At 44.9% G+C, this 24,411-nt stretch overlaps 1 protein-coding gene across 1 annotated transcript; it reads right to left on the reverse strand.

The window, feature by feature from the left end:
• Positions 1 to 844: 844 nt before the first annotated feature.
• Tada1 (transcriptional adaptor 1) lies at positions 845 to 17,465 on the reverse strand. The gene is made up of 8 exons (XM_038349357.1): positions 17,212 to 17,465; positions 13,117 to 13,208; positions 12,843 to 12,908; positions 7,467 to 7,564; positions 5,764 to 5,973; positions 4,259 to 4,410; positions 2,497 to 2,659; positions 845 to 1,951 (listed from the first exon to the last, which is right to left on the reverse strand). The coding sequence occupies exons 1-8, from the start codon at positions 17,283 to 17,285 to the stop codon at positions 1,799 to 1,801; spliced, it is 1,008 nt and encodes a 335-aa protein (XP_038205285.1). The 5' UTR covers positions 17,286 to 17,465; the 3' UTR covers positions 845 to 1,798.
• Between the last annotated feature and the right edge of the window lie 6,946 nt (positions 17,466 to 24,411).

A 24,411-nucleotide genomic window follows, 5' to 3' on the forward strand; every position in this document is an offset into this window, starting at 1 on the left:
ACAATATGTGTTCATAATTTCTTAATTATAGGAGATTGATTGCACATAGACTCACAACTGGCAGAGGTATCAAAAGGAGCCAGCCTTTTGTAGAACAAAGTTTGCAATCTTTTGTAGGAACTCTTGAATATCCTATTTATTCTTATGTCCTGGCCTTACCGCCAAGCCTATGCCCCCACTTCAGAAAATCCCTTGACAACTGGCATTTCAGAAGACAGATGTGAGTGTAGACCTCAAAATAAGGTAAAATTGTTGCATTGATTTTGGAGTTTGCGGTCCCACTGGTTAGTGACTAAGTGAGGGCCAGGGTCTAACACAGTCAACAATCTACTGCTTAGCACCTCCTCTGCTACACAGAACCCTTTGGAATCCTCCATTCCAGACACGCACACCACCCACGAGGCAGCATGAGCCCTTCACATAGCAGCAGTTCGAAACGACCACTGTGTGTACCCATCACTCCAAACCCTTTCAACCCTAAGAGTTCTTGAGTATCACCCACCTGACACTCGGAAAGGTTTGTACCAAGAACAACTTAAGCTGTTGACTTTTTTTTTAAATCTTGGGCCATATACCACTAAATGCATACCTCAATGGGAACCTGCCTTGTCAGATGCCTAATAACATTCTTTTAAAGTTTGAACCAAGATCTCATATGACTGGACTTTTCCTATTTCCATGGAAGATAATATTCCTTATCTGCCTGGGCACAAGCTTTTAATTTGAGCACTTGGGAGGCAGAGGCAGGTGGATCAAGGCTAGCCTGGTCTACAGAGCATGTCTCAAAAAAATCAGTATAAGATTATATAGTATATATCTGCTTATTTGAATAAACAGAAAAAGGTTTTCTCCCAAAATGTTTATTTGTCACATTTAAAATACAAAATCAAATCCACAGATCCAGATATAGGAACACACAAAAATACATGTATCTACTGCTTAGGCCTCTGATAACCCATCTGTACTTCTAATTTATCCATCAATACTACATGAATGAAAAGTAACATCGCTTTAAAACAAGTTGGTTACCAGTAACACTGTCAAATGTTAAGATCATAGTACCACTTGAAAGAGTAAAACATTTTGTAGAAATATGAAAATTAGCAGTTTGTACGATTTCATGAAAACATTTCTAAAGGATTAACAGGCTTGTCCATCAGCCTTTAGACACAGTAATGCTAACACAACTGAATTACAAGGATAACTGCATTCTAAGAATTGGACTAGAGTATTAAAGGGGAAAACAACAACAACAACAACAAAAGCCACCACAAATCCAAATCCTGTTCTCTGGGTGAAAACAGTGGGTTGCCTGGGAACTTCTCTAGCTGCTAACTAGTCACTAAAGGAGATTCTGACTAACATTAGGTTATTCCACCAATATGCAGAGTATAGTTCTTCAGGGAAAGCAGATTTTTTTCACTGTCAGATACAGCACATACATCACTGAACGTGCAGCCCTCCTAACCCTGGGGACTGTGCTGCAACAGCAGCTTTATTCTAGGATGTTCCCTACCCTACCATAGACCAGAGACACAAACCTCAGCTGCCTCAGTCTCCCTGTTCAGGTACAGGAGAATGCCCGCTCCTATACCCTGGGGACACACACCCAGGTCATCATTAGTCAGGCATCTATTAATAGCTTCACAGTAGCAACACAAAATGCACTCAATGTCACATTTCCATAGGAAAGGTCATACATACATTATACACTTCAGTTTTGAAATGTGGAGTCAAAAGCTTTCAATTTTCAGCAACCAATTAATTTAGTGATGGTCCCAAATCTTCCATTCCTGATTTAGCAGAGCAAAAGTCCTTCTTTGGCTGCCAAGCGCTGGCGGTGGACTTTGTCTTGTTGTAGCTCTTCGTGATTGGGGTGCCAGAGTTTCATGATGATCCTCTCGATGTTAAGGGCATACACAGTATGTGTAGGAATGACTTCCCTGTGTACCTGAGAGTTTAAAATCACATTTTCTATTACACTTCAATAGACTTATTTTTCTAGCATTCAAAAGTATAACTTGTATTTTTAAAAACTTCTCATGACTTAGGTACCCTATAAACTTTACATCAGAACATAGTGAATCCCTCGTCAGATAATAAAACTAGATGGTTGTCGGCCACTCAGCAGGGAGAAGGCAACTGCCATGCACACCTGACGGCAGGAGTGCAGTAAAGGTGGAAGGAAAGTAGTGACCCCACAAAGCTGTCCTCTGACCACACACAAGCCACGACACTTTGCACCCATGTACACACACACAATGCCAATTTAAATTTTAAAATTAAAAAAATAAAGAACTGTGGGAATGAGATATTTGTTTTAATAAGAGGTAGAAGATGAGAGATAATTTAGGAGGACTACAGGGTTGGGATTTTGAAATGAGACTTCTACTATAGAGCATAAAAACAAGTCAAAGTGGAAAAGCTAGCATCTTTGTAGAGTCATTAGTCAGTAATGTATCAATAAATCTAGGTAAACCAGCAGCCAAGAAATACCTGCAGAGCTTCAAAAAGGTCGTACATGTTCACTGGAGGCAGGGATGCAGGTAGAGTGTCCCCAGAGCATGCCAACAGGAATGCCGCCTGCTGTTCAGCATCGTCAGGGTGTGGCTGAGAAGCTGGATTCTGACTGGCACAGGGAGCAGAAAAGGCTGGAGGGCTAGAAAAGAAGAGATAAGTGAAACCAAGAACAGAGAGGCTCGTGGAACACGCCTCATTCTGAATATCTTTAAATGAAGCAAAAACCCACCACTATATAAATAAAGAGTCCATGATCCTAATTTCTAAAGGGTCCCATGTATCAGGAGTAAACAATATAATGCAGCCACATTTACTCCCTCTTCCCACAATACTAATATATTAACTTAGCCCAGGGTACTGAACCGAACTGCTTGCTGCCCCTCAAGAGTTTCCAGTGTGGAAAAATAAAATAAAACATGCATATAAACAACTTAAGCGGTGTAACTGAAGGAATACGAAACTGAAAAATTACGGAGAAGGCAAATCATACTGACAGCAAGCTTAAAAAATACACAGCAAGGAAAGTAGCAGGCAAAATATGGGAAAAAAAGTATGGGAAAAGGCCACCCAGATCTTGCTAACTTCCCAAAACAGGCCAAACAGAAGACAAGCTGAGAAGTCAGGCCTGGCTTTACATCTGTACAGATGAGGTAACTACACAGTTGCCAGGGATATACAAGGAGGCAAAGCCAAGAGTGGGGCAGCAGCTGTGGCTTAGAGCAGCAGATGGAAGCAGCTGTTAGAGCAACAGCTTCCTGGAACTGGCACAGGAATGGAGGGCTTCAGGGCAAAAGCCATCAGCGCCAGCTCCCAGCACACCTTACTACAAGGAACCACTTTTTTTTTTCATTTTTCCCGAGAGGATGACTTAAATATGAAACCACCCAAATAGGTATGTCGCCACAGACGGAAACCTAAACAGGGACCCTAATTTGAAATGACACTCATTCATCACCATGTCTCTACAGCCTTGGGACGGCCACAGCGTCCCCTCTCCATGTGCTGCCAGCTCCCAGGCAGTGTCTGTCCTCTCTGTTATCTCGCTGCTGCCGCCAGCCCTCCAGCCTTCAATGTCTCCTTTGGCCTCGTATTACTGTCACTTCTGCCCTGTCAGTCACTAGCCGGATCACCAGACAGACCAAAGCCAGTCTTTAGAGACGGATAGCCACTGCAGCAACCACAAAGAAAACCACTGCGAGCTCTTTTCCAAAAGGATAAAAATTGACACGAAATGTTGTGGGATAAAGATAACCTGAACCAACTCATAAAAGGGTGGCTGAGAACTGAAGATGGCCCTGGGGGGCCTGAGTGGATGGCGGACAGAGGTCAGTCTACACAACAGGATGCTGAGAACAAGCAGAAATGCACGCAGGCCATGACTGAGCTTTAGCCATAAGTGTCAGACAGGGACAACAAACACCCACCATTCTTCCTCCTCTTCCCACCATCAGAAACCCAGCTTTAGGCCATGAGCAGGCCACCCCTCACCAGGCAGAGGCCATCACCAGAAAACACTACCCGAGGGACTACTCCATCCCACACAGAGAGACAGTCAAACAATTACTTCTGGTTTTAAAAGGGTACCAAAATAATTCATTATAATGTATGCAACTTAAGAATAACTGCGCTGATGTCAAATCTTGCAGAAACACAATAACCAGTTCTTTAACAGTGGCCTCTCACATAAGGTCAGTGACCAAGCAGCGAAGGACCACTACGAGAGTAAGAAGCTACTCACCCTTCAACCAAGTTGTTATAGGCCACCACACTATTCTTCAGGTATGGTTGTGGGGTCACGTTACTACCAAAGGCGTATTTAAAATGGCCATCTCGTACCCGGTAAGCTTTCCTTCTCGATACAACTGACGTCAGTATATCTTTGAGATGATTCTGAAAAACAAAAGAAAATAGCAAGAGCTGCTCAAAAGCAAACTATAAGACGCCATTGTCAAGTGGCCCTTCCATTCCAAACAGTCCTGCATTTGGTGGCGTAGAACAACAAACACTCGTGGAAAGAGCCCAGGCCAATGCATGGGGGAGGGAGGGTATGTGAGCTTCACTCTGCTCTCTTTAAAGAGGCTGCTCTACATGCAATGCTTTTCTTTGCGGTGGGTTTTCTTTCATAGTCTGCAGTGCTGAGACTGAGCATCACATGGGGCCTCCCATGCAAGCTGAGCGCTCTCTACCACTCTGCATGGATTAAGTGGACACTTCTCAGAAAACATTTTTTGGTAAACTAATTTTTCTAATGCTTTAACTTTGAAATTTGACTTAAAATGAGACAAAAGTTTTAAGATCTGGTATTCACTGGTTACCAAAATCTTTTGCTCTCAAAAGCTCTACAGAGAATACTGTACATATCTATCAATTCTCATCACCTTTAGAAGAGCCAAGTAGGCAGGAGTGGTGGCACATGTCTTCAATCCCAGCACTCAGGAGGCAGAGGCAGGTGGAGCTCCGTAAGTTCAAGGGCAGCCTGGTCTACAAGAAGAGTTCCAGGGCAACCAGACCTGTTATACAGAGAAACCCTGTCTCAAACAAACAAACACATAGAAGAACCAAGTACATTAGAGCTGACTGGGGAGCATGAAAATACGATACCTCCAGCGTATGTTAGCACGGGAGCCAGGATCGGCACATGTTAGCACGGGGAGCCAGGATCAGCACATGTTAGCACGGGAGCCAGGATCGGCCTCGGCATTTCACTTACAGCAATGTGACTTCACCATCAAGACATCCTCGTGCAATTTCATACAGGTTTTCATGCAGAACTCAATGTTTCTAGTGCAGTTTCTATCTCAGAAATGACTTTGAGGAAAATGAGACCCAGAAAATTACCTACAGTTACTTGAGTACTGTCTGCAATCAGTGCAATGTACATTTTGTCGAATATTAGGTGATAAAGAAAAAATGGGTCAAACAATCCACTGTTCAAATGCCCACTTTTTAAATGCAGCACTACCTCAAACACAAATGACTTGAAGCACTAGAATTTCTGATTTCTGTTTTTGCTTAACAACTGTTGTGTCAACAGAACAGATTTAAACAGATAAGCAGAAGTATGGACGCTGCAAGGAGCCTTCCTGGAAAACCTGTCAGCTACAGGCATTCTTCAGTTATGAAGCATGACGCGTTTCTCTTAATGACGACAGATATGAAACTGAGTGGCATTCAGTTCCTTCCTATCAGTATCATTTTAAAACACATACATCTCATAAAAGTCATTACCACCAGTAAACCCACCTCCACAGCATAGACGACAGCAGAAACGGCTTCCTCAGTGACGTTGTCCAGCCCGTGCTCGTAGGCTGTCACAATCATCCTCCCTTCAAGCTGACCCCGCGTGGGGAGCATCATCGTGTGTGAACAGAGTTTCAAGTCATCATCATCCTGGGGATCCTTTGCCACAAACTGTTGAGCTCCAGAGAGGGGGTTCTGAGGCTGGAATCTATGCTGAATAAGGAAACTCAAAATTATTTACTTTAATAGCAAGTAACAGGACAAACGGAAAAAAACCTGTCTGCCAGAAACAGGGACCTACAAAGCAAGCCCACCAAAACTACACCACAGGGTATTAAAATTGTCAAAGTAAAAAGTGAATCGTGGGCTGGAGAGATGGCTCAGTCAAGAAAGGTTAGGCTCAAACCAAAGCTACAAAAAGTAAATCACATACAAATGATTGTAAATACAAACCATTACACAGTGAGTCAAGAGAGCAATGGCTGTATACACATCAGACTGTTCTTTGGCTTTTTTGAAACAGTCTTTCTATACTTAATACCCTAGATGGGCCTCAGCCTCCCAAGAGCTGGGATTGCATACAGTTGTGTACCTCCATGCCCACAGCCACTGATTATATCAGTACCTTGGTGATGACAAAATGTGTGGCCTTATGCTAAAAATAATAATCGGAAGAGACAACACAGAACTGTATTCAGAAAAATCACACAAGTTTAATTGTAAGTAGATTCTGAAAGTATAGACATACAATTAATGCTTCAGTTAGGATTTACAAAACCTAACAAATCAAATGATAACTCTGACAAATACTCCAAGCTAATGCTATGGGACAGAAGCAGCTCTTTATTGTGACTGTCTGCTTACATTCCTAACACACAGCCTAACCTTTGTTCACTTGTCAACACTTCAGCGTCCCTATGAAATTCATATACTCTACCATCACTGGGAGACTTGTTCCTGGTACTTTTGCTTTTGCAGTGGAGACAGTTTCCAAGTATATATTATAAAAAAATTACCAGCATTTTTCCATTTCCTAAGTATAAAACGGTGACACAGCCAACACATTTCAAACCAGGTATGCCTCTGGAGACAGGAAGACCCCAGGTAGGCCTCTGGAGACAGGAAGACCCCAGGTTGAGTAGTGTTACTGACATAAGGCATCTTGGCAAGCCTAGGATGAAAAACTTTTGGAAAACTTCCCTTCCTACCTAAAAACATGTATTTCAAAGGTTTACAAGTTTTACAGCCAAATGCCTCACAGTCTCTATACAGTAGATCTCTAAGGGCTCAGAGCGGAGCTAGATTTCAACAGAAGCCTACCAGAAGCTCCCAAATGTCTTTGCTCTGAACCTCGAATGATGAGAGAACACAAGCCCAGCTTCCAATCACTGGAAACTCTGATGTGCTAATAACAACACTGATCTGTAAACACTGACAAGAATACATTTCAAAGATGTATTTACAATCTTTTTTCTTCCACTCTACTGGTAATATTTAAAATCACAGCTACTTAGCCAGGCGTGGTGGTGCATTTAGTCCCAGCACTTAGAAGGCAGCAGCCAGCAGATCTCTGAGTTCCAGGACAGCCAGGTCCACACAGAGAAACCCTGTCTCATCAACCCGCCCCCACCCCCAATGCCATAGCTGCTTTATCACACTAGTACTGATAATTGTAGCTGCCAGGACCTTATTGAAGAATGACCTACATCAAATTTTTGACGGACAGAAGAAAGCTTTTTCTTGCCCTTGGGTTTTCCAGGCTTGGCTGCAGAGCCCCCTGTCCAGGGCAAAGATCCAGCACCCTCTACAAGACAGAAAAATAAGAGTCACCGTGAAAAAGACACAGCTAGAGTGAAAATTGACAACAACCTTTTTTCTTCATTTGGAGATTAAAAGCATGGCCCATTTGGGCAATTAAAATTTAAATAATGAAGCTCAAATCTTAATCTTCTCTTTCTACTTCTCTATATATGAAATGACAAATCTCATATCATATTGTTTTCTAACTATATTTTTTGAGGAAAGCAAAACTCTTTCTTTTAATGTGTTCAAGCATGTGTGTGTGCTTGGGTGTTTGTATGCATGCTCATGTATGCATGTGTGCATGCTCGCATACATGCACTCAGAGGCCAGAGGGGAATGTCCAGTATTTTCCTCAACCTCTTCTCCACCTTATTTATTAAGGTGGGATCTCTCACAGAACCTAGTGCTGGATGCTGGCTGAACTAGCTAGCCAGCAAGCTCTTCCCTTCCTTACCTTCCCAATGAAGAGATTACAGGCAGATGATTACAGGCAGATGCTGCAATGCCTGCCCTTGACATGGACTCAAGAAGACCAAATTCAGGTCCTTCTGCTTCTGTCTCTCAGTCCTTTATTTTTAATTAATGTTTTGGAGGGCTGCAGCCCAAGCTGGTGAACTGAACACATTTAATATCTCTTTTTCAAAACCTGACTAAAACCAAAAGTTAAGGAAGGCGACCCACAAGAAATAAAGAAATGAAGTGTCAAGTTCCAAGGTGGACTAACGAGGTCTTACAAAGCTTAGCCAGAGAGGCTGTGAGTCTGCAAGGGTAGGCAGAGGCAGCTTAACACAGACCCACAGAAGCAAGGAGGGCGTGGTAAGCCTAAAAGTCACTATTAATACAAGGTCTATGATCAAAAATTATCCACATGCATGCCTTTCCTCACTCCCATGGACTAGATCAGTATGAAATAAAAACATGGGGGTAGATTTAATCAAAATACATCATATGCAGTATGAAATTCTCAAACAATAAAAAAAATCATTTTTAAAATGTAGAACTCCTTGTTCAAGAATTAAGACCATGAAGATAGCAATGAAGCACCAAACCACGTGCAGGTTTCTGTGCAGATGCAGTTCCCATGCCCACAAAGCAACTCTGCTCACTTCCAAGCACAGGATGGTACAGAGCAGGTACATATGAAGGTGAGCTGGCAAGGGGGGACGACAATGACGACAATTCTTCTCAAGCCACACTCAGTATGTCTGGTATCTGCTAAGGTAGGCAGTATGGACACTGGTTTCCTAGATCAAAGCTTTCAGCACATACCCCTTCCTAGCAGCAGGCTCTGTCGGCTCACTCTACAGCAAAATCTCCACATGAACAGCACTGAATAGGCACTGATCATATTTGATACTGTGGAATATTCACCAATGGAAGAAACATACTTAAGATTTTTGAGAGGTTAAAAAAGTCAAAAAGATAATCAGGGATCTGGCTTGTTCTTATAACAACCTGATTACTCTCCCAAGATCAGCAGTAACTGGCATGGTGGCACATGATCCCAGCACTTGGGAAGGCAGAAAGGTTCCAAGTTCAAGACCAGCCTGGGCTGCACAGCCAAACTTTGGCATACTATCCCACCTTCCCAAAAAGAACCCCAGGAGTTCATGTAGCAAAATTATTCATCCGAAAGAGAAAAACACAAATAATCAGGAGTACAAGATACATTCATCTCATCTTGCTTCTCAAGATGGCGACTCCAGTGCCTAAGAACTTCCCGCCACCTCACTACAATCCACACTGAAATCTAAGATCCCAATACTTAACCCATGGGGAGCAAACCACATCCAACAATAGCACATGAATTAAAAACAAAAAATCAGCTAACTGAGCATATGTTCTAGACAGGAAGTAAAAGGTACCATATGCATCTGGTATCTCCAGTAAAGTCTGAGAACACATGTATCCATCAAACAAGAAAATGTTACAAAAGCTGCTGAATCCAAGAATATATTAAACAGAAAGCCTGGAGAAGCTGAGGAACACTCAAAGGACAAGGGTATGAAGTAAAGATACAGACACTGAAGACGACAGACAAGAGACAGGTGTAAGCAACAACGAGGGACAATGGACAACTCCCCATAAGAACAGAGCACAGCAGGGGATGCACTAGAATGCAGCATCTAGTCGGGAGCAGCCTTTACCAACTGTCTGTGCTGACTTTCTCAGAGCTACGAACAGTGGTTAATGTACATGTATGTGTTAAGTATGTGTGTGTGTGTGTATGCATATGTGTGTGTGAGAATGTGTATTACACTTGGAAAAAAATACCTCCAAAATAGTAATTTCAAAGTACTCCTCCAAAACAGTTTTTAAATTTTTTCTTTAATATGTACTTGTGTGTCTCGGGGGGGGGGGGAGGGTGATGTGCACATGACTGTAGGTGCCTGAGGAGGCTGGGGGCTTTGGATCCCCTGGAACTGTAGTTACAGGAAGCTGTAAGCCATCTGACATGGGTGCTGGGAATGAAACCTGGGTCCCTTCCAAGAGCAGTATGTGTTTTTAACCACCAAGCCATTTCTCAAGCCCCACCACCAAAATTTTGAATAAGAAAAGAAATACTCATAATGTAGTAACGGATATACTATACTTTTAAGATTTATTTATTTTTATTTTATGAGTATGAATGTTTGCCTGCATGTTCACGTATGTATCACAAATATGCTCAGTATCCTCAGAGCCCAGGGGAGAATGTCAGTTCTCTTGGAACTGGAGTTACAGACGGTTGTGAGCTGCCATGTGGGTGCTGGGAACTGAACCCAGGCCCTCTGCAAGAGCAGCAAGTGCTCTTAACCAATGAGCAGCTCCCAGCCTCAGTTGTTAACATTTTAATGGGTTAGAGTTTTTGCCTTGTTCTGTTTTGTTTTTGGAGGGATGGTTAGTAAAACTTGGGGGGGGGGGGCAAAATCTGGGTTCTACAGTTAAATGATTTCCCAAAGAAAGCGACTCCTGCAGTTAAAACTGGATCCTAGGTGCCGGCAGGACGTGCTGACTGCAGGGACATGGAGAAGCAGAACACAGAGCTGCTGTGCAGGTGGCGAGCAGGGTAAAGACACCAAGGGGAAAAGATGGCCCAGAGAAAGGGGATTCCCACAGCACTTAAGACCGGCTTTGGGGGCTGGAGAGATGGCTCAGTGGTTAAGAGCACTGGCTGCTCTTCCAAAGGTCATGAGTTCAATTCCCAGCAACCACATGGTGGCTCACAACCATCTGTAATGAGATCTGGCGCCCTCTTCCGGCCTGCAGGCATACATGCAGGCAGAACATACATAATAAATAAATAAGTCTTAAAAAAAAAAAAAAAAAAAAAAAAAAAAAGACCGGCTTTAAGCCAAGGCTACCATTTAATTAGACAGGGCCTTGGGCAAATTTTTAAATTTTTGTTTTGTTCTAATGTCTATTTTTGTATCTATTAAAGAAGCTAACAATACCCTGAAGAGTGACTGTGAAGATTAGTTATCTAACTTAATGTATATTACTAAAATTGTATAATCAATATACATTCAAGAATAATGAGTTTTTATCTAATCTAACAAGTATATGCTTACTAATGCCATTTTCACTAGGAAATGTACTACTTTACATATACTTTCATCTGTTTTTCTTGTTCCTGTATCTATTTCATAAGTGTAAAAGCTTAGAATCAGGCCGGAGAGATGGCTCAGCGGTTAAGAGCATTGCCTGCTCTTCCGAAGGTCCTGAGTTCAATTCCCGGCAACCACATGGTGGCTCACAACCATCTGTAATGAGGTCTGGTGCCCTCTTCTGGTTTTCAGGCAGAATATTGTGTACATATACATAATAAGTAAGTAAATAAATATTTTTTAAAAAAGAAAGAAAATGCAGTTTTGGGGATGGGGAGATGGCTCAGAGATTAAAAGCACTGACTGCTCCTCTCAAGGTCCTGAGTTCAATTCCCAGCAACCACATGGTGGCTCACAACCACCTGTAATGAGATCTGGTGCCCTCTTCTGGCCTGCAGGCATACATGGAGGCTGAACACTATACATAATAAATAAATAAATGTTTAAAAAAAAGCTTTGAATCACCAAGTATCAATCATACTAGTGACAAAATCTAATCTTGAGTCCATTCCTTGCCTCCACAGCCTGTGTTATCTCTGCCCACTGCACTTGTCTGCTGGAGTGTGGCGCTCTCAACATGCCCACCTAGAGAGAGCCGGTCCTCACAGGGCTGGCTCTTCTGCTCAGGCACAGAGAGTGTCAGTGTGATCCAACTGCAGACATACATAAAAGCAGTCTGGCTAAAGTCCACTTCCATTAAGTTAACCAGAGCCGTGGAGCATGTGTGGAGACAACGAGGAAAGGGCTGGGGAGCCACCACGTCTCCACAACCACCACCCGCTACACTCAACATCCACAGCTTCTCTAAGAGAATGAGACGGTTAGACCGTAACAAATAATCCAAGCTCGTTATCATGATAAAGAGGTATGATACAGGGGCTGGAGAGCTGATCTGGCAGTCAAAAGCACGTACTACTCTCGCAAGACCTGCGTGACTCACAACTGCCAGAACTCCAGCTCCAAGGGGATGTGCTACTTGTAACTATATTCACTTTGCACACAAACACATAAGAAAAAGCAATAAAAGCAAAAATTCTTAAGGGATAATACAAAACACCAGCCATTTCCTGGATGACTTTTAAGATAGTCAGACTCACCCATTGCTTGACAAAAAAAAAAAAACAAGTTGACTTAACTTTTAAACAAGTGCCCATGGTCCTCGGTTTTGAACAAGGTCTAAGACAGCTTTATCACAAGTGAAGTTTTCAAAGTACTTACTTAACCTTTGCCTTACTACAGCTGGCTGAAGGACAAGTGTATAAACAATCGATATCACCTTAGAACCCCAATTTCTACCTACAACCAGTTACACTTAGTCTTCACCAACCTCCTACCAACAATTTGCCAAATAAGCACTGAACTTTTACCACCCCTCCCCCCGTGCTGTTCTGCTCAGAGCACAGCCTCCTGAACATCCCCTCCTCCCTACCTTCATTTTCTGAAGGAATCCTGACTCCACCCTCATTACTTCATCTCGAATGTAACAAGCTGAGTGAGGAATAGAAGTCATAAATATGAAGAAGTCATCTGATAAGATAATTATCACCTACATGGCTTGTTGTTGTTGTTGTTCTGTGGAATTAGAGAACACTTCCTTTGCAAACCTGAGTGGTGTCTCATGAAGGAAGCTAAGTCCCAGTGCTGCCCGGCTTTGCCAGGTGATCCACACTGGAAACATTCCCACTCCCTTACCTGGTGTAGAAACCAAAATCTGACAACGCGTGAGGATGGCCAAGAGGAAATCATTGTGAGAGTGGACTGAAAAAAAAGGAAGGTTGTCACAAGTCAGAGTACTTTCAACGTAAGAAAACCTCTAGCCTAGCTTGTAAGTACTTTAATGTTCCCCACTCTCTACCATTCTTCACAGTTAACTTTTAAAACTAATATTGTTAAGATTACCTTACACACATCAAAAACAAAAGTACTTATTGTAAGTCTAGAGAAACTTGGAGAAATGAAGGACTACCATTGTCCTGTGTGAGAAGTCTGTGGGCTTCAAGGTCGAACTCTTCCTTGCTGATCTTCTGCTTGAACCACAGCTTCAAGTTGGCCCAGTATCTGCAGATGGAGAAATAACACTAAAACCACAGGCTTTTGCCTCTGTCCCCGGGGTCACTCTAGCTGCTCCTACTCCCAAGAAAGAAGTTTATAAATCCGTGTCAATGGCTGAGCTGTGGGAAGCCTCCCAGAGTTCCTCTGGGGAAGCGCCTGGCCCAGGCCAAAGCCTTTATAAAGATATCACTGAGTTAGGGTGAGCCCATGAAGGTGATTGCTAATCACCTTCTAATCTAGTCAGCACAGTGAAAGGGGGCAGGCACTCCAAACTTCTGCAGAGAGGCCGCAGAAGTCTCAGAAGAAACCCACCCCTTCAACATGCTGGCCTTTGATTTACAACCTCCAGCGCCGTGAGAAAATTTATTTCTGTGGCACTTTGTCACAGCAGGCTTAGCAAATGGACACACCTAAGACGCAGAAGACCAACAAGAAACATCCTTTTTCCCTAAAAGGAGGCTGATGTGGGCCTGGGGCTGACTCACAACAGGCACAGCTGTGCCTTCCTTCTCGGGGGTCACCTTTTCAAAGGCTGCCCTCCAGAAGCCTACATGGCAGCTTCATTCCTAAATGTGCACTTTTATGGGGGGGGGGGGGTCACCTGTATTTATTACCATTCTGGGTACCATGCTTCCCTTCAGATGAGCTCACGTTTTAATCGGATCGGCAGAAAAACTGAGTTTCTAAACACCTCACCAAAAAGAAAATATTCCTGGATATGAGAAGCAGAAAGGACTTGGTTTAACATCTGGACCTCTGGATAACAGTAAACGGTCCCCATCCATGAACTCTGTATACGCTTCATTCACCCACTACCCAGGATCACATTTAAGGTCACGATGTACAATGCACAGCAAACTGCTTAGGAGGAAACGTAAGAGACAAGCTTGTAAAAGAAGCTTAACCAAGAGGCAGTTTTTCAAATGAAAGAAGAATCCCATACAATTCCATACTGCATCATTAGTGCCCGGCACAAAGACCTGTGGATTTTCCATTACAAATCAATGAAGTTTAGACTCAGCACCATATCTGACAACATCACAGTGAGCTTTGGTCTGTACAAATGGATCGGGAGTACTGCTAACTTACAAAACATTACTATCAGCCCTGAGTTTACTGTGTGACCAATGCATGTGCGACCTGGAAGGCACAGTAGCGAACCAAAATTAAAGCTAATCATACACAAGCCATGGCCTTCAGATTGAGCAGCACGTAAGACCACTCTCTGCCAGAACCTTGTGAGCACACGCTGTGTACGGAAAAGAGACAGTTCTCCTGGAGCGCTTTTGAAACCTAAGTTTTACCACTCGGTATGACAAAGCATAAAGCCACTCTAGTGAGGGCAAAAAGCTGTCCTTTTTACCTACTAAAGTAACTTTTTAATTTAATTTCCTCCCTGCCTCAGCGTCCCTCCATGATACTATTTGGCTGCCCATGGAGCTTGGCATCAAGGTCTCGAGGCAGGATGGTCAGATTGAGAACAATAGAAGGAAAAAGAGCCCCTTACCCCGGTCAGCTTAAAACCCCGCTCGCCAGCAGGGCGGTGGTGGCGCGCGCCTTTAATCCCAGCACTCCGGAGGCAGAGGCAGGCGGATCTCTGTGAGTTCGAGACCAGCCTGGTCTACATGAGCTAGTTCCAGGACAGGCTCCAAAGCCACAGAGAAACCCTGTCTCGAAAAAAACCAAAAAAAAAAAAAAAAAAACCCGCCAGCTGAAACCAAAACCTCCAAAACAACACCTGCCTAAGACCTCCTTCTCCCTTCCAGCTGCAAGCCTGCGACTTTCTAGTCATCCCAACAGGAATCCCTTGGGCAACCAATGGCTCCTGGTTTTGTGTTTTTTTTTTTTTTTTACTTTATCAGATATAAACCCATGTGACTCACCAGCAAAAGGGGAAAGAAAAGTACCCCCCCCCCCATAAAAAAAGACAGCCACCAAAATGCATTTGCTCAGCCAGTCATGACTCTCCACTGAGAAGCCTATGTCCACACCTGGGTATTTGTAGGGAAAGGGCTAGCTAAAGAACCCACCCTGGTCCTGAAACCAGAGCCAGTAAAAGAAACACACCCTGGTTCTGAGACCTGAGCCAGCAAAAACGCTTTAGTCCTGAACCCCAAACCTGAAACCAGTGCCAAAGAAACAGTTTTTAGAATCAGAGCCAATGAAGGAAACATGCCCCCCCCCCAAAAAAAAGGCCAGTGAAAGAAACACAGTATGGCCCTGAAATCAGCCATCTCTGCCCCTGACCAACTAACCAAGTCCTGAGCAGGGAAAACTAAGCAATCCCTCTTCTCGGGAAAACACCGCCCCTAAGAAGCCCTATATAAGCCCTGCACCTGTTCCGTTTGCTGCTGCTCCTCTTCCACCCTGGAAAAGGCAGCCACTCTCTTGGATTCTTCCCTCCCAGTAAAACAGAGGTTTGGGTGAAGACCTTCTTTCCCTGGAGCAGAGACCGAGTGTAGTGGGGTTATAACTCTTTCGCTGGGGAAGCCTTACAACTCAGCTTTGTTCAAACTTCGCTGGGGAAGCCAGAGGAGGTGCAGAGTGGACCAGAGCTGTAAGACTGGCTGGGATCTGGGCGGCAGTGGCAGACGCCTTTAATCCCAGTACGCAGGAGGCAGAGGCAGAAGGATCTCTGTGAGTTCAATGCCAGCCTGGTCTACAAGAGCTAGTCTCCAAAGTCTACAAGTTCTCCAAAGCTACAGAGACACGCTGTCTCGAAAAAACAAAAATGTAAAGAAAAGAAAAGAAAAAAAAAAAACTTAAGACTTTGGCCGGGGAAACCTTCCCCTAGTAGTAGATCAGTTGTTACACTCGGGAGCACAGGCTGTAAAAACGTTGCTGGGGAAGCCCTCTCCTGCAGAAGCAGAGCTGTTACATTGGGGAAACCTTCCCTAGAGCAGGGTTGTAAACTGCTATGCTGACTGTGACCTGGGCTGTTCCTAGTCCCCAACTGCCAGAATGCTCCTCCACCTGAGCTATAGCACTTAGTATTCCCTGGGCCCCGACTGCCAGGATCCCTCTCCATCCCAGCTGCAATGCATACAGGTTTGTCTTACCCTTTTCCTGGGCATCTCTTTTATCTCTGGTGCTTAAAATGTACAAGTAATAACTATTCTTTTTAAAAGCCTTTTACTAAAGCGGGGGCTGGGTGAGAAGCCTGAACCGACGCTCTTGAGTGCCCTGTCTTGAGAGCCTTTCCATCAGCAGACCCCAGTTCTCCTTCACTGGTGTCTCGGGACAATCTTTTCTGCACGGACGCCAGGAACTATGGGTTTGACATTGTTGCCGGTCCCCAAAAGATTGAGGCACTCACTTCCTCGGGATGCGATAGGCTGCAGTTTAAGGAGCTGTCACCCCTGACAGTCTGGCTGGGCGCCTGAGGGTCCCTTTACAGCCCCCGTGAAGCATCACACAGCAGGAACCAGAAGCCTTGGTCCCATCCTTAGCCGCTGGCTTCTGGGGAGTAACTAACCTCTCGGGGGTGTCGGTGCCCTGTCTATCAAATCGGAGTAGTACTGTGTCGATCTCACACCCCTTTGGAGGATCAGATAATCCGTACAGAGAGCTGGAAAGGGCGTCCCACGGCCGGCTGGGCTACCGTCCCTGTGGATACTGTGGTGTTGAGTGACCGGCTTCCCCTGACATCTGTGTCCCTTCCCAACCCGCTCTCAAAGCGCTTCTCACCAGCAGCCCCGCTGGCCCCGAAGCGCCGCAGGCTTCCGCCTCCAGGAAGCCTTCCCGGCTCCCCGCCCCGGCGCGCCCCAGTGCCGCCGGATCCCTGGCATCCAGGCTCTGCTCCCACCCCATGCGGGCATCCCTGGTCTCCGGCGAGCCGGGGAGGCAATCCTCCAGCGCCTCGAGTCCCGGTCGGAAGCCGTATGGGAGCCGCGGCGGCCGCGAGGCGCCTCAGGCCTCCAGGAGGGGGAGGGAATCCAGGGACTACGGCAGCCCCGGGCCAGAAGCACACCCACGCACAGGCCCCCAGGCTGGTCCCAGCGGCTCTTACTGTTTCACGTTGTCCCCCAGCGCCTCGCTCAAGTTCTTCTTGGCCGCCTCCAGCTCGCTCACAAAGGTCGCCATTGCACCGCGAGTCTCAGGCCGACCGCAGACCGCGCGGCCCACAGCGACCGGCAACCGTAAGATCAACTCAGCGGAAGGCCTGCGCTCGGGCCTCGGCAGGCTCGACTCGACTGGCCGGCCCCGCCCCCAGCCGCTCCGGAGACGTTGGCTTTGTTTGGTTCTCGGCCCCGCCCGTCTCACGGTCGGGCGAGCACCCGGTTAAACTCCGTTCACCAACTCCCGCCTCTCGGGTCACGTGATCCGCTTCACCTAGTAGGCGCGTGCCCAAACTACGCCCGCCCGCCCGCCCGCGGCGGCGTTGGGACCGCGGCCTTGGCCGCCAGACCCCGCCCTGACTGACAGCCTGGCTCTGAATTCCCACGCCTTCCTTCCAGAAGGAAGAGCTCCAGTCGCAGAGTACGCACGTGCAGTATCCAAGTTATTCTCTGAGTGCTCATCATAGGTGGTGACGCTTAGTTGGTTTATCTCGATTTCTGCCTCCCGTCACTCAAACCTAAGTTCCCTGAAGGCAGGATTTGTGTTACTCAAGTACTGGACCTTCAATCTTTGCTGACCAAATAAAATAATTCCCAAACAGGAAACCCAAAGCTCCTCGGGGGAGGTGAGAGGCGGAGACAGGAGGACCCTGGAATAGTGGCCAGCTAGCCTGGCCTGCAGAGGAAAACTGCGTGACAGCCTCTTTCAAGTCAAGGTCAAGTGGAAGGACCTAGCTCTTCCTCCCTGTCCACGCTCAAATGCACACACGATATATATATATACATATATATGTATATATATATTCACACATGAATGTCATAGCTAGGTTCTGTTTACAACTTTTGAAACCTAATGTAAATTCTTACTTGCATTATTTTTCGTCTTTCTATGTAGTCTCTCTGTGTAGTCCTGGCTGTACTAGAACTCTCTCTATAGAACAGGCTATGACTTTGCTTTAATGTTCATACTTTAGTGACAGCATTTTTTAAAGATTTTATTCTTACGTATATCTCTTTGTGAGTGTATGCGTGCACGTGTGTGCGAGTTGCCCCCTGAGGCCGGAAGAGGAATCTGGAACTGGGCACTGGGGCAAAACTCCAGACTTCTGGAAGAGCAACACGTGCTCTTGATCCCTGAGCTGGCTCTGCAGTCCGGTGCTAACAGAAGAAGTATGCAAATGACTTTCCTGATTATTAAACTATTTTTTCTGTATTACATGCGATGCTACGACACGCATCTTCATGCAGATTCTCCTCATTTGGAATTATTACTTGAGGACAGAATCCCATAACAGAATCGTGGGATCAAATGATGAGAATATTTACATATTTAAAAATATGTCTTGGGCTGGAGAGATGGCTCAGCGGTTAAGAGCATTGCTTGCTATTCCAAAGGTCCTGAGTTCAATTCCCAGCAACCACATGGTGGCTCACAACCATCTGTAATGAGGTCTGGTGCCCTCTTCTGGCTTGCAGGCATATATTGTATACATAATAAATAAATAAATATTAAAAAAATAAATAAAAAATAAAAATATGTCTTGTCTCTATGGTCAAGTACCTTCCAAAATTTGTAATAATCCTACAGATAATCAAAAGTAAGTCCCAACTTAAACCCGCAAGCCTGTCATGTGCTTGCAGAGTTGGTTGGGCTGCCCGCTTTTCTTTAGGTGCGTTAAATGGCTGCTGCCAGGCACCTGGCACTCATCCCCTTTCATTAGGATGAATAATTGGAGGCAGATAATATTACTTACATATTGCCTGTTTTCTGCAATTTATTTCCATTGGCCAATACAATACAAAGGGAAATTCCCACGTTTACAATTGTTTTATTCATTTACTTATGTGCGTGCATGTGTGTGTGTGTGTGTGTGTGTGTGTGTGTGTGTAGGGGCTCGAGGGCCACAGCCTGTGTGTGAGGCCAAAGAACGACTTGCAGGACTCAGTCCTTCCCTTCTACCATGTACATTCCAGCACATGAACTCCTGTGGTCAGGCGTGGTGGCCAGCACCTTCACCCACTGAGCCATCTCAGCGCCTGCTTCTATTGCTGGTTTACTTACCCGGTCACACAAACTTGGCCTCTGCTTATTTCTCAGTTTTTGGAATTTTATGTAGCATTATTTGTTTGGGTTTGGGTTTAGCGGTTACTTTTGGGTTTTGTTTTCTAAGAACACCCCCATGAAATCAATTCTTATAACAAAATTTTAAAGTGTGCATTACCATGTGCACAACTGTGTATCGCAGACCTCTAGAGTGTTCAGCTTGCTGGACCGAAACCGTGATTACTAGCTCCCCATTTCTTAGGCATCCATTCCCTACTAATGTTTGACTCTGCGAATCTGATTATTTTAAATACCTCCTATGGATGGAATTGTGGCATAGCTGTCTTTTTTAGGTACCCAAGATTCAATTGTGTTGTCACACCTTGTAGAATGTCCTACCTTTTTGAGATTAAATAGCATTTTGATATATATACTTACCTCGGTCACTTGTCAAACTCTTAGGCTAGACACAATCCTAACTATTATAACTATTGTGCAGTAGTTGCTTTTAGGCGAGGCAACAACCTAACTATTGTCACTGTTGCAAGGAGTTACCCAAAATAATTACACGGAAACTGTATTCATTTAAAATACTGCCTGGCCCGTTATCTGTAGCTTCTTATTGGTTGATTCTCATATCTTGCTTTAACCCATATTTAGTAATTTATATAGCACCACGAGGTGTGGCTTACCAGGAGAGATCTTAACCTGCATCCATCTTGGAGAGAAGCATGGCGACTCACTATGGCGACTGCCTGCTACCCAGCATTCTGTTCTGTCTACTCTGCCTACCTAATTTTCTATCCTATTAAAGGGCCAAGGCAGTATCTTTATTAATAATGAAAGTAACACATAGACATTCCTCCATCAAACCAGCTTCTCCATTCATGAGCAGTTTAGTGCCCCTTACTGGCCATCTTCTCTACACATTGTCACTAAGTGTGTGGGCTATTGCCATTTCAAACATCAACAACTCCGCTATGCAAAAGTTGACCCTGACCAATCCGTAATAATATTCCATTTCCTTGTCAAATGTACTGTGATGTTAGCTGTCATTTGAAAGGCTTACATGGTATGCTACAGCACATATGGTACATGCACATGTAAACTAAACATATGATGTCTATACATAAGGTTACATGGTGCTATTTAGTGGCTCATACTCAATATAAATGCCTGGTAAAGTCAAATACTTTAGAGGATTCTGTTTAATGTTCTTCCCCATATGACCATACCAAATGATAGATTCTAATATAGTTAAAAGTTATAGACTTGAGTTATATTGGGCCCTAGTAAAATTTTTGGTTTAAAACAAGTTGAGAGACATACCAGCACCACAGAAAGAGGTCGGGGCGGGGGAGTTGTTTTTGTCTGGTGTTTGTTTGGGTTTACGTCATGGGCTTTATTGGCAGTCTGGTGATGTCTTTGAAGTCATTCTAAGAATAACATTTTTAAATGCCTACGTACATATGTTTACACTTAACACAGCTTTATTGAAACACAATTCTAGCCACAGACCCTTTGGAAACTGTATACCTTTAATGCTTTCAGACATTTGTCTTGCTCTGCTTGGGCTGCTTACCAGAATCCCATGTGGCTTAGATACAGAAACCCTGGCTAGGAGCAAGGGGGGAATGAGGAAGGGACAGATGCCCATACCAGGGGCAGGTTGCGTTCTCATACTTTTGAAGGCTAGACGTCCATAATCAAGATACTAGTCAATTTGGTTTCTGTGAGCACTCTTTCCCTTGCTTGTAGACTTACTTATCTTCTCCCTGTGTCCTAGCCTTTCCCCGGGGAGTTGTCAAGATGAGAGGAAAACAGGAGTCTCTGGTGATTATTCTTGTAAGGACACTATGCTGGTTGGCTTTTGTCAATTTACAACAAACCTAGATGTTTCTGGGAAGAGGAACCTCCATTGAGAAAATGGCCCCATCAGATTGCCTGGACAAATTATAGGGCATTTTCTGATTAATGATTGATATAGGAAAGGGAGGTCTCAACCCACTGTTGAGTGGGCAGTGCCACTCCTTGGCAGGTGGTTCTGGGTGGTATAAGAAAGTAGACGGAACCAGCCATGAGGAGCAGGCCAATAAGCAGCATTTCTCCATGGCTTCTGCTCAGGGGTCTTTGTGCTCACAGATAAGCCCTAGCAGACCTATCATGTTAAACACACAGGGTTGTGGCTTCAAGGGAAGGAATGTGATACCTGTTATCAGACCCTCCTCAAGACCCTTATACCAAATTATGCTGTGCCTAAATTATGCCTAAAATAAATTACCAGGGGGTCAGAGTCTCATTGTTTGAACCAATACCAGTTACTGAGCACCTGGAATTAACTTATTACCACCAGGAAATTTTTCATCAAACTGTTTGTACTTAAATATGCCTAAAATAAACTACATGGGGTCAGACTCTCAAGACTGCATTGTTATGCCCAAACCCATGGGTCCCCACAAAAGCAAACAAAGGAGACCAAGTCCCATATGTAAAAGCAAAGAGCCTTTATTTTAGTCAAGTTTGCAAACTCAGTCTCTCTGCATGTCCAACGTATTGGAATATCCAGAGAGCCCCAAGCTCAATTAGAATTGGGTTTTTATAGTAGTGAAGGTGGGGGTGAGGGGTCTCTGAGGTCCAGGACCCCTGATTGGCTGACATTTGTCAAGGGGTGTCCTGGTGAATTGCTGGCAGGTGTTTCTAGTTACAGTGCTTGGAATGCCAGGAATTTCCTTTGAATGGTCTGCTCTTGGGTGGGGAGTCAGGTAATCTAGGCCTGCCAGGCGTTGTCTCAGGGTAAACTATTGAGTCTCTAGACTCCATTTAAATTTATCGATGGCCAGAGTCCCAGGTGATAATGGTTGGAAGTAAAGAACTTCCTTTCTGCCCAGACTTAAATTATCATGGCTGGCCCTCACAGCACCATCAACGACTGAATTGTGTTGAACCAAACTGCCCAAACTGCCTTCTTGCCTTCCTGAAGATCGTCCCTCTGCAGGCCTAGAAAAGATTATCCCCACCCCCACCCCACCTAGCAAGTTCCTGCCTTGAGTTCCTGCTCCTACTTGCCTTCACAATGGATGATCACTGTGAATCTAAATAAACCCTGTCCTCCCCCCAAGTTGCTTTTGGTCGTAGTGTTTTATCACAACAATGTAGAGGAAACTGAGAGGCACTAATCCCAGCATATCAGAGACCCACCTTAAAGACCTCAGGTAACCTTAGCTACCTCCCGAGAGGCCCCATTTCCGAATATAACCCTGCTGAGCATTAGAGCTCCAACTTCTACATTTGGGGGACGTGCACTGAGTCTATGACAGAAATGACTGTAGTTTTGGTTTCCTTTCCTCAGACACTCTCAGAGACCAGTTTCTAGAACTGAGAAATGGAAGGCACCTAGGGGTTTATACAACGAAAGACTATACAACCCCAGCATTGAAAAGTAGGCCTATCTTCCAGATCTGTCCTGTGACTATTGTGGTCGTGGTTAGCTTGAGCAAAGCATCTTTTTCTGGACGTGTGAGTCTTCAAAGAGAAAGACATTTAGGCAGCCGAAGGCCAAGGCATGATTTCTGCACATCGAAATCATTAGAAGTCAGTCAACCATGCAATCCTCATGCATTCAGAAAGAATGCTAAGAGCACTACACATGTTAGGTTAGTCTTTTCTACGTTCTTTAGGATATCTCGAAGTCTTTTCTTCCAGCTAGTAGAAGGGAAGCAGAGATGCACTTGCATTTTCTCAGCTCACAGGGCAGAGTGTGGGGTGAGCCGGGAGACTAAGTAGCTTCTGAGGACACAGACTAGTTAACTGTTGTGGCTGGTGCTAGACATCCCCAGGGGGCCACATGTTGGAGGTGTGGTCCTCAGCTTCGTGCTACTGGGAGACGGTGGGACCTCTTACACATGGGCCCTGTGAGAAGTAGTTAGGTCACTGAGTGTGTGCCCTTATGGGAGACCCAACCCCTTCTTCATTCTTTTTGTTCTCAGCCATGAACAGTTTTGCTCTCCGGTGAACCATGTGCCACCCTTCCTGCCAGCCCAAAGGTAATGGACCAGCTGAGTACAGACCGATGTCTCTAAAGTTGTGAGCCAGAATCATATGGTGTCTTTTAGGTTTTCGTTGTTTGGTGCACTAACAGAAAACCAACATACCAACTGTAAGCACAACCTTAGGTCTCTCTAGACTGTTCCTGTGACGTCAATCTCAGAAGCGCCTTTCTGCCCCCTTCTCACGATGGGAGCCCAGCAGCCAACATCTCCTTGGTCCTACGTGGTAGTAAAACAGCACCATCTGCAGTGAGCTGAGCAGATGGCTTAAAGAACTCCAGGTAAAGCTGTCTGTGGACGTGATCATAGACGATATGATGAGGCCTTCAAAAAACTACTCCAAGCATGAGTTATTCAACTGCATCTATGGGAAAAGAGCCCTTTCCCACCTCTGCAGCCTCTGCAGTGAGCTAAAACTGAGATCTGGCTAAGGCTGGAAACTCTGTAGTCACTGCTCACCGTGTGGGTGAGAGCTACAAGGTGCTCAGACATACTCTGTGTGGTGATGGTGCTGGAAGATGTCTGGCGTTCCGACAGGGAGATGTCCAAGCTTTCAAATTGCCACAGGGATTGCTCGTGATGTGGGGAGACTCTCTGGAAGCAGAACGTACTTCTGAAGTCACCTTCCAGAGAAGAAAAGGCCCTTGTTGGCCCTGAAAGACAAACTGCTCTCTGGTGTTCCCTAGGAAAATCTGACCTCGGGGAAGGAACATAGTAAATGAGTTTTACAAGATTTGATCAAGGCTCATTGGTCAAAATCAGGGAGGTGGTTTGCTGCCTGGAGTTGTACAGACAGCGTTACCATCCACCTGCTACTGAGTTCACCGTGTCCTTGGGAACACGCTCTCCCCCAAGATAGAAAGTGACTCTTACATTTCTGATTGACTTCTTGACTATTTCCTTTTTAAAGGTTGGATTGTTTCCGTAAAGATGTCTTCTTGCTGTCTGTTACCTTTCCCTTGTTATGGTGTCCACTTTATTTTGTAGAGTACTGGAATGTAGCAAGGGAAAAGAGCATAGTGTTAAAAGGCAAACTGCAGGGATATTTTGGCTGAGGTCGG

Source organism: Arvicola amphibius, chromosome 12 (genome assembly GCF_903992535.2).
Source record: "Arvicola amphibius chromosome 12, mArvAmp1.2, whole genome shotgun sequence".
Lineage (NCBI taxonomy): Eukaryota > Metazoa > Chordata > Mammalia > Rodentia > Cricetidae > Arvicola > Arvicola amphibius.

Bases quoted from the DNA above. Each gene is read 5' to 3' on its own strand.
- Tada1 (XM_038349357.1), bottom strand. From the start codon at position 17,285: ATGGCGACCTTTGTGAGCGAGCTGGAGGCGGCCAAGAAGAACTTGAGC. The intron at 13,209-17,211 runs GTAAGAGCCGCT...CTCCATCTGCAG, and splicing joins CTGGGGGACAACGTGAAACA to ATACTGGGCCAACTTGAAGC. The intron at 2,660-4,258 runs GTGAGTAGCTTC...CTTCTTTTCTAG, and splicing joins TATAACAACTTGGTTGAAGG to CCCTCCAGCCTTTTCTGCTC.